We start from the raw sequence: 15,071 nt of genomic DNA, 5'->3' as shown, positions 1-15,071 counted from the left end.
CACCGGAGCAGGGGCTGCGCAGATGGAGCTGCCCGAGGCTCACTGCCCCACGGCACCAGCCGGGGAAGGAGGCTCCAGGGCCTTTCGCAGGAGGGTATATAGGACGTTATTTGGGAACAGCAGTGAGAGACAGGACACAGCGAGGCTCCGTACCCAACGCTTGGGTCCAAGGTAGCAAAAACCCTTCACATGCTCCCCTCCCCCCCGGCCCCAGCTCATCAAAACCAGCACAGAAGTGTTCAGACAGGACAGAAAGCACCAGACAACTTGAACTTGCTGCAGCAGCACGTGGCAGGTTGGAAGACCCTTGTGCATGCTCTGGATGTGGATCTCCCTGCTGGTGGCTCCTCCTCTGGTTTGGGAGCTCCCATCCAGGGATTTCAGCAACATGGAGCTGTTTTACTCCTAGCGAGGGGCTGTGCCGTGCCACTAAAGGGCTGCTAACCAAGAGAAATGTTCCTTGGGGGACTTCCCAGGGAGGGTGGGTTTGTTTTCTGTAAACACCAAGTGATGGAGCTCAGGTCTGTGCTCCGCAGAGGTCAAGTCTCAAGTGGCAGCTTTAGGGCTCTGCTTCCAGTGCTGCGGGTTGAATTTTCATGGTGGTTGACTTCAGCGGGTAGTACCTGCCTTTCCATGTCTTCCAGAAGATGCCCTGCTTGCGCTCGTGCCTCTGGCGGGGGATGGAGCGGAAGTACTTCCCGTTGAGGTTGGCATGGCCACAGGTGCTGAACCACCAGCCACCTACCGAGGCAACGCAGAGGCAGCTTTAACCCACAGCACTTCCAGACAGAAAACAAACCCAGGGTCAAGGCAGCCGCTGCCCCCTTTTTCCCTACTTTTCCAGGGCTTCAGGACATTACAAGACCACCTCCACACTTGAGGAGTCCCATGCACTGGGAAACCTTTGCACAGATCCTATGTGACTTTAGGATGTGTCTGCAAATCCCTGCTGCTCCTTCTGGCATGCAAAATCCCCTCAAACCCTTCAGCAGCCCTGCCTCAGGCCTGGGGACTGGCCTCTGCTTTGCTTGAAGGGTTTCCAAGCAAGGTGGCAGCCAGCAAAGCTGTTACAAGGACAGATGCTTGGGCCAAGACCTGAATCATGAACCCCTCCTGGTTTCAGCTTCCCTCCTGGTTCCCTACACAGCTCCTCCCAAGGACGCAGCTTTCCCAGGGAAGCAGGGGACAAGCCAGGCTCAACACCGAAGGGGCCCAGTCCCGCAGGGTCACTGTCCCACTCACAGCCACCAGACAGCGGAGGGCTGAAGGGAAAGCGGACGCCACCGGGAAGGAAGAGCTCGTACTGACCTGAGAGGTGTTTAGCACAGTTTGTGTCAGCTTTGAGGTCGTGGTCGCGATCCCGAGTGGAGAAGGGCAGCTGCCTGAAGTCCCCAATGGCATTTTCCAGCTCTCCAGACAGAGGTCCCAGCAGGTTGAGTGTGTAGGCTGTGCTCTCACCACCAAGGCTGAAGACAAACTGAACCACCTGGGAATTTCCCTCCCAGTCTTCCAGCTCAATCAGGAGATCATATCTTCCCTCTTGGACAAGGTGATGTATCTTCTCCAGGCCCAGCCAGAAGTCACCTGAAACAAGACGCATTGCATTGGCTGCAGGGACACAAACATGCCGTGCAAAGCAGACACGTGCACAGGCTCCAGAGGCAAACAGGGACAGCCCGGGGCACCGCAGCATTTGAATCGCTGTCTGGCACCTGCAGGACAAGTCAAGAAGACCAAGGACTCTTGCTCTGCAAGCAGTGCCTCCCCCCGCCCCCAGCCCAACGCTGTGATCTAGCACAGAGAGATCTCCAGGGGCCAGCAACGGGGAATAACTTGTGCTAAGATATCACTTATCCCACGATAAGAAGATAGATGCCATCATCCACCTACCACGAAGGTCTCCAAAGCCATTCTTGTAGGCATCCCAGAGCTGGTCAAAGTCCACAGAGCCATCTGTGCGCCTCTGGATCACTGTCCAGCCACCTTCTGCGGGCAGGGAAAACGCGGTCATTTGGGGTTACCATTTGCAAGAGCACCGCACAAAGGGCCACGGGACATCCCCGCTCCTTTACCTGCGGTCATGTCGCAGTAGACTTTGAAGGGCTGAGACCCTGCAGGCTGCACTTGGAAAATGCCGCTGCTTTGCTGCCCGGCCAGGAAGAGCTGGTGGCAATCCTCCGGGAGCTCTGCGGGGGAAGGAAACGGCCATTGAGAAGATGGCCCCGAGTCCCATTTCCTCAGCAGGTTGCTCCTACCACGGCCCCAGCACTTGCAGCCCTGGCCACGAGCCCAGCCAGCTGTGCACAGCGGTGGCCGCAGCTCCGGACACGCGCTGGAGACGATGGCCCCTGACTTCAGCATCTTTAAACGCTGTGACCCCGTATCTTCCCATTTATCCAAACACGCTCCTTGGGCTTCCGTCCAAGGCAGAAGCCAGGCGTTGGGCCAGGCTGGGGTGACCGAGGCTGGAGAGCACGGCTCCCCGTCGAGGAGAGACCCACAGAGCTTCCCAGCTCCCTCCGCGCCTGCGGCGGGCAGGAGCAGCCCACTCGGGGTGGGGTGATGCCAGAGGCAAAGCAGGGCCAAGCATCCCCGTCCCACCCCAGGGCTGAGGCGGTCTCAAAGGGCCTCAGGGGCAGAAAGAAACCTCAAGTCCTGACATCAGGAAGGCACCTGAGCATCCAGCACACGACCTCTTGCTCCCAGCGACCGTGGTGGCCCCAGCCAGACATCCCACTGGGCGACCTGCCACCAGCAGGCACAGGGCCAGGCTGGGGTGACCCTTTTGCCCACAACACATGGACCGGGGCAGGGAAGGGGTGGGTGGACCGCAGGGAGCCCCAGCTCATTGCACGAGTGGATTGCCCGGGGTGAGGCCACCCCCCAGCTTGCCCCCCTCCATCCCCACGCCAGCCAGGCTCCCACCTCTCCTTCCACCCCTGCGGGGACTTTGCCCAGAGCTGCCAGCAAAGCACCGTTTCAACAGCGCCGATAAAAGTCCATCCAGGAACCACCACCCGCAGCGCTCGGGGAGAGAGGCGGGGGAGAAACCTGTTACAAAACCCGAGTCAAAAGGCCGCAGGAGGATGTGCGGGGACTTCAGCCTCTGGGCTGTCGGCGCAGTCAAGGGGCTCTTTGTCAGCCGGGACAGGTGCCCCCGTCACCCTCAGACAAAGGGGGTCTGTTCTCCCCGCGTGAGGGTGGGATGGCTTGTGGTGGCTCACAGCTGCTGCCAGCATGACCCCAAGACAGACGGGTTAAGAAACCTAAAGACAAGCCCCGGGCTGTGCCCGGGTGCTGACCGCCCCCACAGCCCCCCTGCGGGGTGCCCCTTGCAGTAGCTGCCCCCAGGGTCGGGGCTGGCACCCTGCTCCGGGGCAGCGGCGGGGAGAGGGGCCTCCCCCACGGCCACAGGGCTTGGCGTGGGGCAGAAGGGGGAAAATGGGGCCTTAGAGCCGCCAAGGGCAAGAGCAGCCCCCGCGGGGCATCACCCGCTGCCCTCCTCCTCGCTGGGTGCCCGGGGAGCCCCAGTGTTGTGTTGGGGCAAAGAGCAGAGCCCCAGCTAGAGAAGAGGTCAGTGGAGGGTGGACCCAGGGGACGGCAGTGTGACACCTGCCACCACCTTTCACCCATTTCACCCCACACCGGACCCCCCCAGTGAACTTTCACCTCCGTGGCACGGGCAGCCCATCTCCCACGGCCCACAGCGGGACAGCCCCGCAGCCAGCGCGGCTGGACTCGCGCTGCCGGCAGCGAACCTCGCACCCCCAGGCCGATGCCAGCGCCACACTGGTGCCACCAAGCCCATCGGTGCCCCCATGGGACAAGCGTGTGACCCCGAGCCCTCCTCCAAGCCCGTGCACGCATGGATCGAGGGCAAGCTTTTTACACGAAAGATCAAACCCATGCAAAGCCGCCCAGCGCTGCGGGGAGGCCGGGTGCATCCCCAGCATCCCGCTTTCTAGGCGAGCGCAGCCAGGGAAGCCAAACGAGGCTCAGGGGAAGGAAAACCCACAACCTGACCCCGCAGCCGCGGGACCCCAGCTCACAAGGGCGGCAGCAGGGAGGTGCCGGAGGCTGCTGGGCTCGCTCGGCCTCGCCAAGCTCCTCGCCTCCCCTCCCACCGGATCTCCCAGCACCGGCAGGACGGTGCCTGGGGGATGCTCAGCAGCCCCAGTATGCCGAAGTCAGCTCTATCCCTGTCTGATTTTTTCCTGGGCCCTGGCCATGCTCACTGCAGTCACATCTCTCCCGTTTTCCTGGTGCAACGGGGACTTCCACGCAGCTGAATGAGAGGCAGCTGCTTGAACAGCCTCAGCTCAATCTTTTTGTTTGAGGAACACACTTGTTAGTTCCAGTTCATGTTGCACATCCGTATGGCACCAGCAGAACAACAAGACCTCCTGGCTGCTCTGGATGTTTTCCTTTCCCTCCCTCTTTATTTAGCCAAACAAGACAGAAGAATCAACAAGGCTGGCTGGAGCTGCCCCGGGCATGGCACCCTATTTACCCCCCAGGAGCTCCAGGCATGACAGGAGGTCACCAACCTGGGATAAACACCCTTTCTTGCAGATGGCAGGGCATGCCTGGAGCTGTTTGCATCGCCTCCCCCTCACCCTCCCCAACCCAACCCGATTATTTTGGAGTCCCAGCGCCGCGGGGAGGGAGCGAGCGGGGCTCTACCTTTCCCCTACTCGGCCGGCTGCCAGGGAGCGCAGGCTCTGCCTGCCTAAAGACGTGATCCTCTTTCTGCAAGCGATTAAACCTTTCCCTCTCCAGGCTGCTTCAAGCCTTCAACTTTCACATGCTTGGCCCCGTGCCATCTCTGGTCTGAAAAAAACTCACCCTCGCTGGATGCAAATAAAAGGGTCTTTCTGAAAGGGCTGCTGGTGGAGTGCATCGCTGTTCCCCAGGGCCGTGCCGGCACCGCGGCTCTGCCTGACAATAGGCAGGGAGCCGCCGGCACAAGCCTTCCCGACGCTTGCCTGCTCTAACAGCAGCCACAAGCCTCCCCAGGCAGAGGGCACGGGGCTGGCCTGCCAGATATTGCGTGCTTTGAGATTTGCCAGAAAACTCACTCGACTTGCTAATGAGAGGAAGCCAATTTGTTTTCTGTCAGTGGTATCAACATCAGGGATTAGGCGAGAAGGGGGAGCTCGCAGCTGGGCTGGGTGGGAGGGCATCGGGATGCCCAGGGCACTGGGGATGCTCAGGGTCTCCCCATCGGGGACAGTGTGGCACAAGAAGGTGCTGAGCTCTCGCACCCCCGGGGGCTGTGGGCCCTCACTCTCTCCCACCATGCTCCACAAGGGCTGCTGCACCCAGCACCCATCGGCCAGCGCAGAGCCGCCAGCACAGCCCACCTCTGCCACCGGTAAGTGGCAAAGACCCAAACCCATCTCCCTGCACGCCCCTATCAGCATAACCTGAGCACGGAGCCGGGTGGTCGGACCGGTTGGTTGGACCAGGTGACCTGTAAAGGTCCCTTCCAACCCAAATGATTCCAGGATTCCGTGACACACACTACTGAGGGCAAGTCACCAAGCAGAGCTGGGAAAACACGGGGGGGGAAGAGGTTTTGAGACAGTTTTCTGTGCTGTGCTGACCTAGGGAGACCTCACGTAGCCCCACTGCAGGCTGGCCAGCCCCACCGAGCCGAGCACCAGGAGGAGTTTGGAGCCCCGCGTCCCATCTCTCTCCTTGTCCGCATCGATTCTGCGGCTCTTTGTTCTGCCCACCCAGCTTTCAGGCGCACCGGTGCCAGCTCTGGGCTCCACATACAAGTTACCATATGTTTTCCTATAGCTATCCCTGCGTTAAGCCCTGGGCAGGATTTCCCCGTGCATCCTCGCCCTGCCTGCTTTCTCTTTGGCTCACCCTGGCCATCCCCAGACAGCTGCAGGGATGGGGCCAGTGCCATGATTTAGCTGACACAACACAAGAGCAGCTGCTCCTGGCCAAACCCTGCGGGGACACCGGTTCCTCTCCGGGAGGGAGACTGCAGGACGCAGCGCAGCTGGGGATGCCCGCCCTGCTGCCATTCGCTCTGCCGGAGCTCCTCCGGCCCCCGTGCCGGCAGAGAGGATGCCCCAGGCAGAGCCAGGAGCTCCGGATGCAGCATCCCCTTGCCGGCTCCGGTACACGCTTCCAGGGCTGTGTGTCCAGTGCTTTCACCGCCTGGGTGTTCGCTGCAGCTCAGCGCCTTCCACTAAGGCTAGTGCTAGCTGAGGCATTTGTCTTTCATGTATGAGCCCTAAATATGAGCCAAGGGAGATGGACGCACACGGATCCATCTCTCCTCTCGTGGTTGAGGGCTCCCTCAGCTCCCCTCCGCCAGCAGACAGGCGGAGAAGCAGACCCTGCCTGGCAAAGGGAGAGCAGGGGACCGAGAGTTAACTGTGAGGAGCAGAGATCCTCTGTTCCTCCTGCATTCACCCCCCACCCACCAATCCTCTTTGACAAATACCTGCTAGTGGCATTTCTCCTCTCCCTGCTGCATTCTTAATATCAGGCAGAAAAATTCCTCTTAAATCCTTAAATTCCTGCTGGGCTAATACTGATCCAGAACGCTAGGATCCTGCCTGTGCAGCAGATCCCCCCAGTCTGGCCAAACTCCCAAGCTCTGGTTTTACAAGCAAATCTCACATCCTGACTCAGGACAACCAAACCTTTTGTTTCCAAATGGTTGCAACCGCGGCAGGTTTGCTCCGGCGCGGAGGAGCGGGGCAGCACAGGCTGCACATACTCACTCTGCGTCAGCACGGGCTCCCCGCTAGCGTTCTGGCTCTGGTTGGTGAGGCTGAGGCTCTTCTTCAGGTTCATCTTCCACTTTGGAGACTGCGTCTTGTTGTCCTTCAGGTGTAAGGGGATCAGTAGATTGACCTAAAAAAAGGCACCAGTCAGAATGATTTTTTCTCAGCTCATTTTCAACACTAGGACTCAGGGGAGCTGATCAGCCGAGGCGCCCGCCGCTCCCCTGTGACAGCGCTGGGGCTGAACTTGCCTAGAAACCTTGAGGAACAGGAGATACCCGAGGCTGGCAAAGCCCGAAACAATTGGGAGGTTTTGTACCCATGCTAACAAATTTATTGTGCAGATAAACTCAAATGAAGAGCCCAGAGAGGCTCTGCTCCCACACGCCAATTCCTCTTACTGCTCCATGCAAATCCTCGGGAAGCTTGCAGTTTGCTACCCTTGCACCAACCCTGCAGCTCAAGGACCGGGGCCTCTGTAGGTCCCCTAAGCCAGGGAGCAGTGGCACAGCCACGGTGACACCCCTGCCACCACAGCGCTGTGCCAGCCAGGCTGCCGGGGTCCCTGCAGTGTGCAGGACCAGGCTGCAGTCCCACGGCCGCAGAGCGGGACAGGGGCTCACCTTGCTTTGCAGGCTTTTAATCTGCAGATTCTGCTTGTCCAGCTTGTACTGCTGCTGCTTGATCTTCTGCAAGAGCTCCTCGATCCGCAAGTTCTGCGCATCCATCAGGGACTGCGGGGGGAAGAGCCAGGTGAACCCCGCGGCTCCGGGGAGATCCGGCTGTGCTGCACGTACCGCACGGAGCCAGGTGGGCCAGTCCCCCGGCAGGGCTGTCCCCACGGCTGCTCCCGGTGCCTTCAGGTCCCCACGGCTGCTCCCGGTGTCCCCAGGACCACCAGGTCCCCCCTCTCCGCTCTCCTGAGGCCGATCCCCACCCGCTGCTCCCGGTGCCCCGGGAGGGTCGGGTCCCCCCCACCCCTCCGTGCCCCGGGAGGGCTGCTCCCCACAGCTGCCCCCTCCAGCCCCGGGAGGGTCGCGGTCCCCATCGCCCTCCCCGCGGCCGCTGCCGGGAAGGCAGGGACCCCTCCCGCCTCCCCCCAGCGGCTCCCGGTGCCCCCGGGCGGGTCGGCTCCCCCCGGCGCTGCCGGTACCGGGGCGGCTCCCCCGGGCGCTGCTCACCTGCAGCGCTCCCAGGTCCCTGGCGCTCTGGTTCCCGGCCGGCCGCGCCTGCAGCGCCTGCCGAACGCGCCCCTCCAGCTGCTCCAGCCGCCCCTGGATCTCGGCTTTGTCGGCCGCCACCTCCTCCAGGCGCTGCCGCAGAGCCTCGGAGAGGTTGAGGAGCTGCCGGCCGCGGCCCTCCAGCTCCCGCACGCTGGCCCGCAGCCGCTCGCCCCGCTCCTGCGCCTCCCGCGCCTGCCGCAGCAGCCGCCCCATGGAGCTGTTGTGGGCGCTCAGGCGGCTGCCGAGCTCCCGCATCTGCCCCTTGGTGCGGTCCACGTGCTCCTTCAGGCCGTGGCCGAGCTGCAGTAGCCCGTGGGCGATCACGTTCACCTCGTCCCAGGAGGCGAACTGCGCCCGCCGCTCCTTGCCTCCCCCCGCCACCGCCCGCCGCTCGGCGCCGGGCCGCCCGGCTGCGGGTCCCGGTGCCGGTGGTGCGGGTCCCGCGGCCACCGCGGCGGCGCACAGCAGCAGCGCTGCCCCGGCGAGCTGCATGGCTCCCGGCCGCCTCCCAGCGCTCGCCCCGCCGCCGCCGCGCCCCCGCTTTTATGGCCGCCCGCGCACCGCGGCGGGGAGGGCCCCGGGCCCGGCCCCTCCCCGCCCGCCCGGCCCCGCCGCTTTGTTCGCCCGCCCCGGGCCCGGGCCGCCCCGCACCCGCCGCCCGCGGCAGCCCCGGCTCCCAGCCCTGGCCGCCCCCCCCCCGCCCGGGGCCGCCTCGGTCCCTCGCCGCTGAGCCCTGCCCGCGCCCCTCCTCGCACCCCGTCCCCAGCCACGTCCCCAGCCCCAGCCCCATCCCATCCCATCCCTATCCCCATCCCATCCCGTTCCCAGCCCCATCCCTGTTCCCATCCCCGTCCCCATCCCCATTCCCATCCCTGTCCCCATCCCCATTCCCATCCCCATCCCATCCCGTCCCATCCCATCCCCGTCCCTGTCCCCATTCCCATCCCATCCCCATCCCTGTCCCTATCCTTGTCCCCATCCCATCCCCGTCCCCATCCTATCCCCATCCCCATCCCCATCCCCATCCCATCCCATCTCCGTCCCCATTCCCATCCCATCCCATCCCATCCCCAACCCCATCCCATCCCATCCCCGTCCCCATCCCCATCCAATCCCATCCCATCCCCATCCTCATCCCATCCTCGTCCCCGTCCGCATCCCCATCCCCATCCCCATCCCATCCCATCCCATCCCATCCCATCCCATCACTGCTGGCTGCCCTGCCTCTCACCCTGCCCTGCGGAGCCCCATCCCCACCAAGCCCTGCCCCGCGGAGCCCCCAGCCATGGGTGCTGCTCCCCCATGCGCCTGCACCCGTGTCCTCTCCCCAGGCCCTGCTCCACTGGGAGCTGCTGGCCTCAGGCTGGGTGCATGCCACAGGCGCAGGGCTCCCAGGCCATGCCCTAATGGGTGCTGGGGGCCCCGGAGTGGGTGCCCGCCATGGGTGCAGGGCTCTGCCGGGTGGCTCTGGTCCTGGCGCGGGTGTCCGCTGCAGGTGCAGGGCTCCCAGGCGATGCCCCGCAGGGTGCTGCCAGCCCTGGGGAGGGTGCACCTTGGGGTCAGCTCCTCTGCGCACCTGGGGGAGCAGGACGTTCTCTCCTCTAAATGCTCCAGTCTCCAAGAGCGCCAAGGATGAATTCCTCCCCCCTAAAGGCTTCAATCATCCCCCTGTGAAAAATGTGCATCTTATTTCAATTGTGAGTGTCTCGGACTCCGGTTACCAGCTCTTCCCTCTTGTCCCGCCTTTTTCTGCTGGCTTAAAGGTATTTTCAGTCTCAGCTTTTCCTCCCCATGAAGGATTTCACACTCTGTGATGGAGCCACTCTTGGCTCTTCTCAGATCGGAGCAGACGGAGCCCCTCCGCTCCCGCCCCGCCGGGGGTTTCCTCCCGCCACCCCAGCGCTCGGTCCCTCCTCTACAAAGCGCATCCCTGAGCAGGGAGCTGCGTTCCCATCCGCGCGGTCTTTCGGGGCTGAATCCCCACTTCCCCCCACTTGCTGGACGCTGCCCGTGCGTCAGGCTGGTGGCGAGGCCCGGTGGGACCAGGGCCGCAGCGGGGGCTCGTGCCGAGCTCCCCTCTGCCCAGCCCCATGGAAGCCCCCAGCTTCCGCCTCCACCCCAGCGCTGCCACTGCCGCCGCTCCGGGGGAAGAAGCCTTCTCGTCTTGTCCAAAACCGCCCGGCAGCAGGGTTTCCCCTTCCAGGAGTCTCCGTGTCACCTGGGGTGCAGGCAGGGTGGTGGCACGGGAGCTTGCCCACGGCAGTGGCCATCGGGAGCAGCTTTCCCACCCCGCACACCTCTCCCCTGAGGATTTTTTTGCTGCATTTGAGATCTGATACTCTATTTAACTGCGGTTTTGCAGAGCTGCCTTTTAAGCCCAGCCTCTCCCGTGGCACTCAGCCTTGCTGAAGCGACAACGTGTGCGCCCAAGACTTCCATCAGCCAAGCTTATTTTCCTGTGCCCAAGCAGGCAACTAATATTCAGGGTTTCCCATCTTTTCCTTTAGGGGGGACAAACTCCTCGTTGTTGGGAGTGAAGCACCTCGCTGGTGGAGGGGTGTTTATGTACCGAGGTGGAGGAGGCTCCTGCAGGAATCAATAGCAGCCGCCAGTTTCTTGTTCTTCTGGCCCTGAGCCGTCTCCAAGCATTTCCCAGGCTGCTGCTCGTGGAAAGGGTGAGTGAGAGGCCTCAGGGCAAGCACCCAGCAGCAACGGCGCAGGGAGGAGTCACAGAGGTAGGAGCTGGGGAAGGAGGAATTTGGGAAATTTCAGCAGGCACAGAGTCCAGAGAGCCCCCGGGCCCCTCTGCCAGCGGGTGCTTTCGCCTTTATTTCATGGTCAGAAGGAATTTTTCAAGTGAGGAAAAAGGAAAAGAAGGAAAAAACTCTAGGTAGGAAACACTGCAGGGGAAAAAGAAACAACAAAAAACTGTGAATTGTGGTCTTTGCTTTTTCCAGACCTTTGAGGTCTGGGGCCCCTCTGCGCTCACCCTGCTGCGGGTGCTGGAGGGGAGCTGGGGCATGGGGGGGATGGGGAGGGGTCACCCCCCGGCGGGGCGAGAGCGTCAGGCTTCTCTGCGGGGCCTGGGGTCCCTGCGTGGCACCTTGGGGTGCACCCGGCTGCCCTGGGCCCCCTGCCCCCCCAGGCCACGCCAGATGTTGTACATCTGCCCCCCCGAGGGACGGCTCTGCCGCCGTACCCACCCCCCCCCCCCGCGTGCTGCAGGGGCAGCCACAGCGCTGCCAAAAATTCCCAAATGAGGTTGTCCCCCCCAGAAACATGAAAATTCTGCTTTTCATCTTGGTCCTGCCAGTTTTTGGCACCCCAGGAGAGAGCGAGGTGGCAGGAGCCGTGCCTGCGGAGCCCGAGGTTGGAGCACCCAGCATCCCGAGAGCCCTCCGAACTGGGAAACCCCAAACCCTGGGGACACTGGGACAAGCAGAGAAGCACAGTTTCATGTGTTGACTATTGCTCTGGGTTACGACGTCAGGCGAAATGAATTCTGTGTGCGGCTCCGCTCCCTGCCCTGCCGTTACCCAACACTGGAGCTTGTCCTGGGAAATGACGGGGTTATGCCAGGTGCCAAAGCAGACGTGTTCCCACTTGTTATTTTCTGCATTTTCAGTGTTTGTGCTGAGGCAGGAGAGAGGTAATATAAGAAGCCGAGGCCTGTTGAGAAGCCACATGATTTATGCATTTTCCTTTGGCTGTATTTTCCTATTGGGACATCTCCAATTTGCCCTGAGAAATATGAATTTTTAACGTACACAAATGAAAAGTCCTCCGAGGCCCTGTGTTGCCCCGGGCTGTGAATGACCACGGGTCACTGGGAAGGTGCTCTCTGCCGAGCTGGATGCACTTAACTTCAAACAGAGCTTAAAATGGCCTGGCTGGTGGGGATTGAGCCCTCAGGGCATCTCTCAGGGCCAAGAGGGAGCCCTGGTCTGCCCTGTGTGGAAAAGGGCTGCGGCCAAAATCCCCATGGGTTCTGACTGCCAGGCTCGGTTGGGGCTGGGGAAGGGCCGAGGTTTGCTCCGGGCGGGAAGGACCTTTCGCCCTGCACAGCAGAGCGCAGCCCCGGGAGGGACCCACAAGGACCCTGCCCCAGCCCAGCGGACCCTGCGGCCTTTGGGACACCGGAGCAGCCCAGGGAGCAGCAAAGCACGGTGGCCCTCGGGGCTGCCCCTGGGTCTCCGTGTGCTTCATCGGGGTCCCCCCGCCTGGAGTCATCCCCCGGCTGGGGTCATCCCCTGGAGAGGGAACAGCGGACGCCAGAGGAAGTTATTTTCTGTGGACATCTCTCCGCATCCCATCCCCATCCCCATCCAATCCCCATCCCCACCCATCCCCATCCCCACCCCATCCCCATCCCATCCCATCCCCATCCCCATCCCCATCCCCATCCCCATCCCCACCCCATCCCCATCCCCACCCCATCCTCACCCCATCCCCATCCCATCCCCATCCCCATCCCTATCCCCATCCTCGTCCCTATCGCTGTCCCTGTCCCCATCCCCATCCCCGTCCCCGTCCCGCCGTCCCACGCACAGAAGGCTGCCAGTGGGCGGGCTGCGACGGGTGTCTTTGTTCTCTGCCTGTCTCCATCCCGCTCCTTCCCACGCTGACCCGGCGGGTCACTGTGCGAAAGTTCATCCCGGGCTGAACTCGCATGAATTCCTGCAGCTGCTGGGCCCCGGGCTCACGTCACCGGAGGGGCAGGGGAGATGCTGGTTTACAGGAAGGTTGCTCACAGCTTTGCCTTATTGTTGGAAATGGCAAACGTAAGGCCGACTCCAATGAGAGGGGAATAGGGCATATGTGAATGACACCGTCACCGCTTCAGGGATAAATTTAGGTTTTCCAGAGGAATGGTTATTCTGATTCAGCGGAGGTCGGGAGACATCCAACAGGGATTTCCTACTGGCCCCTGGCTGAGCGCGGCAGCACGTCTCACCCAGACAGGCACTGGCAGCATTCCCAGTCGGAGCGGGCACCCCATCCGCCTTGGTCTCCGCTCAAACCTGGTCCTGGCAGTGATTTATCTATTGCACACCCGCGGGGCCCAGCCCCGCTAGCGAAACAGTTCTGCCTGCTAGAACCCCCACAGGCTGCGGCCACTTATTCCCGCTTTTCCCAAGCACGAGCTTTGCTGGACCAGAAACCCCGGCACTCCCTGCCCCGGAGAGGAGCTGTGCGGCTCCTGGCCTCGGCGCACGGCAGCGAGGGACCGGCCCAGCTCCTGCAGCTTGCCCGGACCTACTCGGCGGCCAGGTTGGTTGTACCCCAAACCCTCACCGCCCCGAGGGGACTGGTGGCAGCAGGGCAGCACGGGCTGCCTGAGGACCAGCCTCGTCCTTCCCCGGCGCTGGGGACACCCCCTCATCCCTGTCAGCAAGTTCGCAAGAGCTCCTGCTCTCAATGGTGCTGCTTCTTGAGCAGAGACAAATTTCCAAGCAGGGTGAGTCAGAAACATGGAAAATTGGTTGCAGGCGTCCACCCCCAGTGAGGACCAGCTGCATCCGGAGCTCAGCCGTGTCACCCGGGCTCCGTTCCCATCCTTTCTCCTGCCACTTTCCCTGCCAGCCCAGGGCAGCGCTGGGTAAACCGCTGGCAGCCCAAGCGAGGGGAGAAGACATCGGTACCCAGGCTGCAATGTCCCCTCCGGGCTCTGGAGGATGGTGTGAGGGTCACAGCCACCCTGGGGTTCCTCTGACCCAGGGAGGATCCCGGGCACCATTAGCCCGGAGCAGGGAAGCCCCTTTTCACACTTGAAAAGCCGACATAAAAGGCCCGCGACACTCTCGGTCCAAGCAGCCTCCTTGTTTTCCTGGCGGAGCTGGATGAAGGTTATGCAAGTCTTCGCTACCCTTTATTCTTCCTGGCATCCTGGGGCTCCGCGGGGAGCGCCGGGGTTACTGTGCGGAAGGTCACACATGCCAGAAGGCAGGAAACCGGAGGGCTTGGGTTAACGTGGGAGGCTTGGCAGCCAGAGAAATCCGACCCTTATTTTTACAGTCATCTCTCGATTTAAACAACATGCGTTTCGAATTAGGGGTTCTCGCTGCCTGGGCTTGCAGCGTATCGGTGCGGGGAGCTCCGGGTCCCCAGGAGATGAGGCTGCCCCTTGGCACACTCAGTTGGCCCCCGAGCCTGTGTAGGAAGGGCCGGACCACCGAAACCAGCGCTAGCCTCTGCCTTCCCAACAAGAAAATGGTGGCTTCCCTTTTATTAGCAACCTTTGGCTAATGACAGAGACAGCGGCTTTGGAAGGGCCTTTGATGGCCATGGGGGTGACAGGGGATTTCTCCAGATGTTTTCTGAACATCCTTTCATTTCCTTCACTGTTTCTGGGAGGAGATGCCCAGAGCCTCTGGAAGGAGAGAGCCGAGGGAGTGCATCTGCAGTCCCTTCGTCCCTCCTGGCTCGGCTGGATCTCCTGACGCAGCACAAATGGCTTTTTTAGCTGCGCCGTGTGATAAACCTCAGGGTTTCCGCTGCCCGGGAATGTTTTTAGCCACCCCAGGACGTGCGGGACAGGTGGCCGCGCTGGCCCTCGGGGACTGGCGCTCCTCTCCGACACCTTGCTGGGTGAGTGCCGGGTAAGTGCCGCTTGGCCTCCTGAGCTCTCCCGCACGCTGCGTTCATCTCTGGCTTTGCCCAGGAGGTTGTGTCCTACCATCCCCTTCTCCCCCGGCGCTGGGCAGGTCCCCATCCCATCAGGACACTCCCTGCCCATCCCTGCGTCCCCATGGGGCCATGGCTGCTTTTCCCCCCGGGAAAGGACCTGCTGGCTCCCGACAGCCATAGGAGAGGGCTGGAGCTTTAGACGGGGGAATGCCGGGGAGACACTCCTCATCCAGCCAATGCGGGGGAAAAGCATTGGCCTTCCTGCTCCGTTCACGACCAAGGCGACGTGACGCAGGGCTCCCCGTCCGGCTCCGGTGGCCGAAGCACAGGCAGAGGCACGGCCGTGCCTCAAGGCACCAGGTGACATTTCTCAGCCCCCCTGGCCAGCTGCATCCAAAGTGTGTACTCAGCTACGTAACAGGGTGTCCGGGAATACCGGCCTCGGGATGCGTCTGGGAAGTGGCGGTAT

At 62.3% G+C, this 15,071-nt stretch overlaps 1 protein-coding gene across 1 annotated transcript; it reads right to left on the bottom strand.

The window, feature by feature from the left end:
* Positions 1 to 559: 559 nt before the first annotated feature.
* Positions 560 to 8,467, bottom strand: ANGPTL4 (angiopoietin like 4; the record flags this gene model as incomplete). Its single annotated transcript, XM_082331382.1, has 7 exons — positions 560 to 741; positions 1,309 to 1,584; positions 1,891 to 1,986; positions 2,073 to 2,186; positions 6,750 to 6,882; positions 7,376 to 7,486; positions 7,934 to 8,467. 7 exons carry the CDS (start codon positions 8,465 to 8,467, stop codon positions 560 to 562), a joined length of 1,446 nt encoding a protein of 481 aa, XP_082187508.1.
* Between the last annotated feature and the right edge of the window lie 6,604 nt (positions 8,468 to 15,071).

This window comes from Platalea leucorodia, assembly GCF_965183815.1.
Source record: "Platalea leucorodia genome assembly, chromosome: 21".
Taxonomy (NCBI): Eukaryota; Metazoa; Chordata; class Aves; order Pelecaniformes; family Threskiornithidae; genus Platalea; species Platalea leucorodia.
The sequence above is the reverse complement of the archived record's forward strand: the minus strand, read 5'-3'. Positions and strand labels throughout refer to the sequence as shown.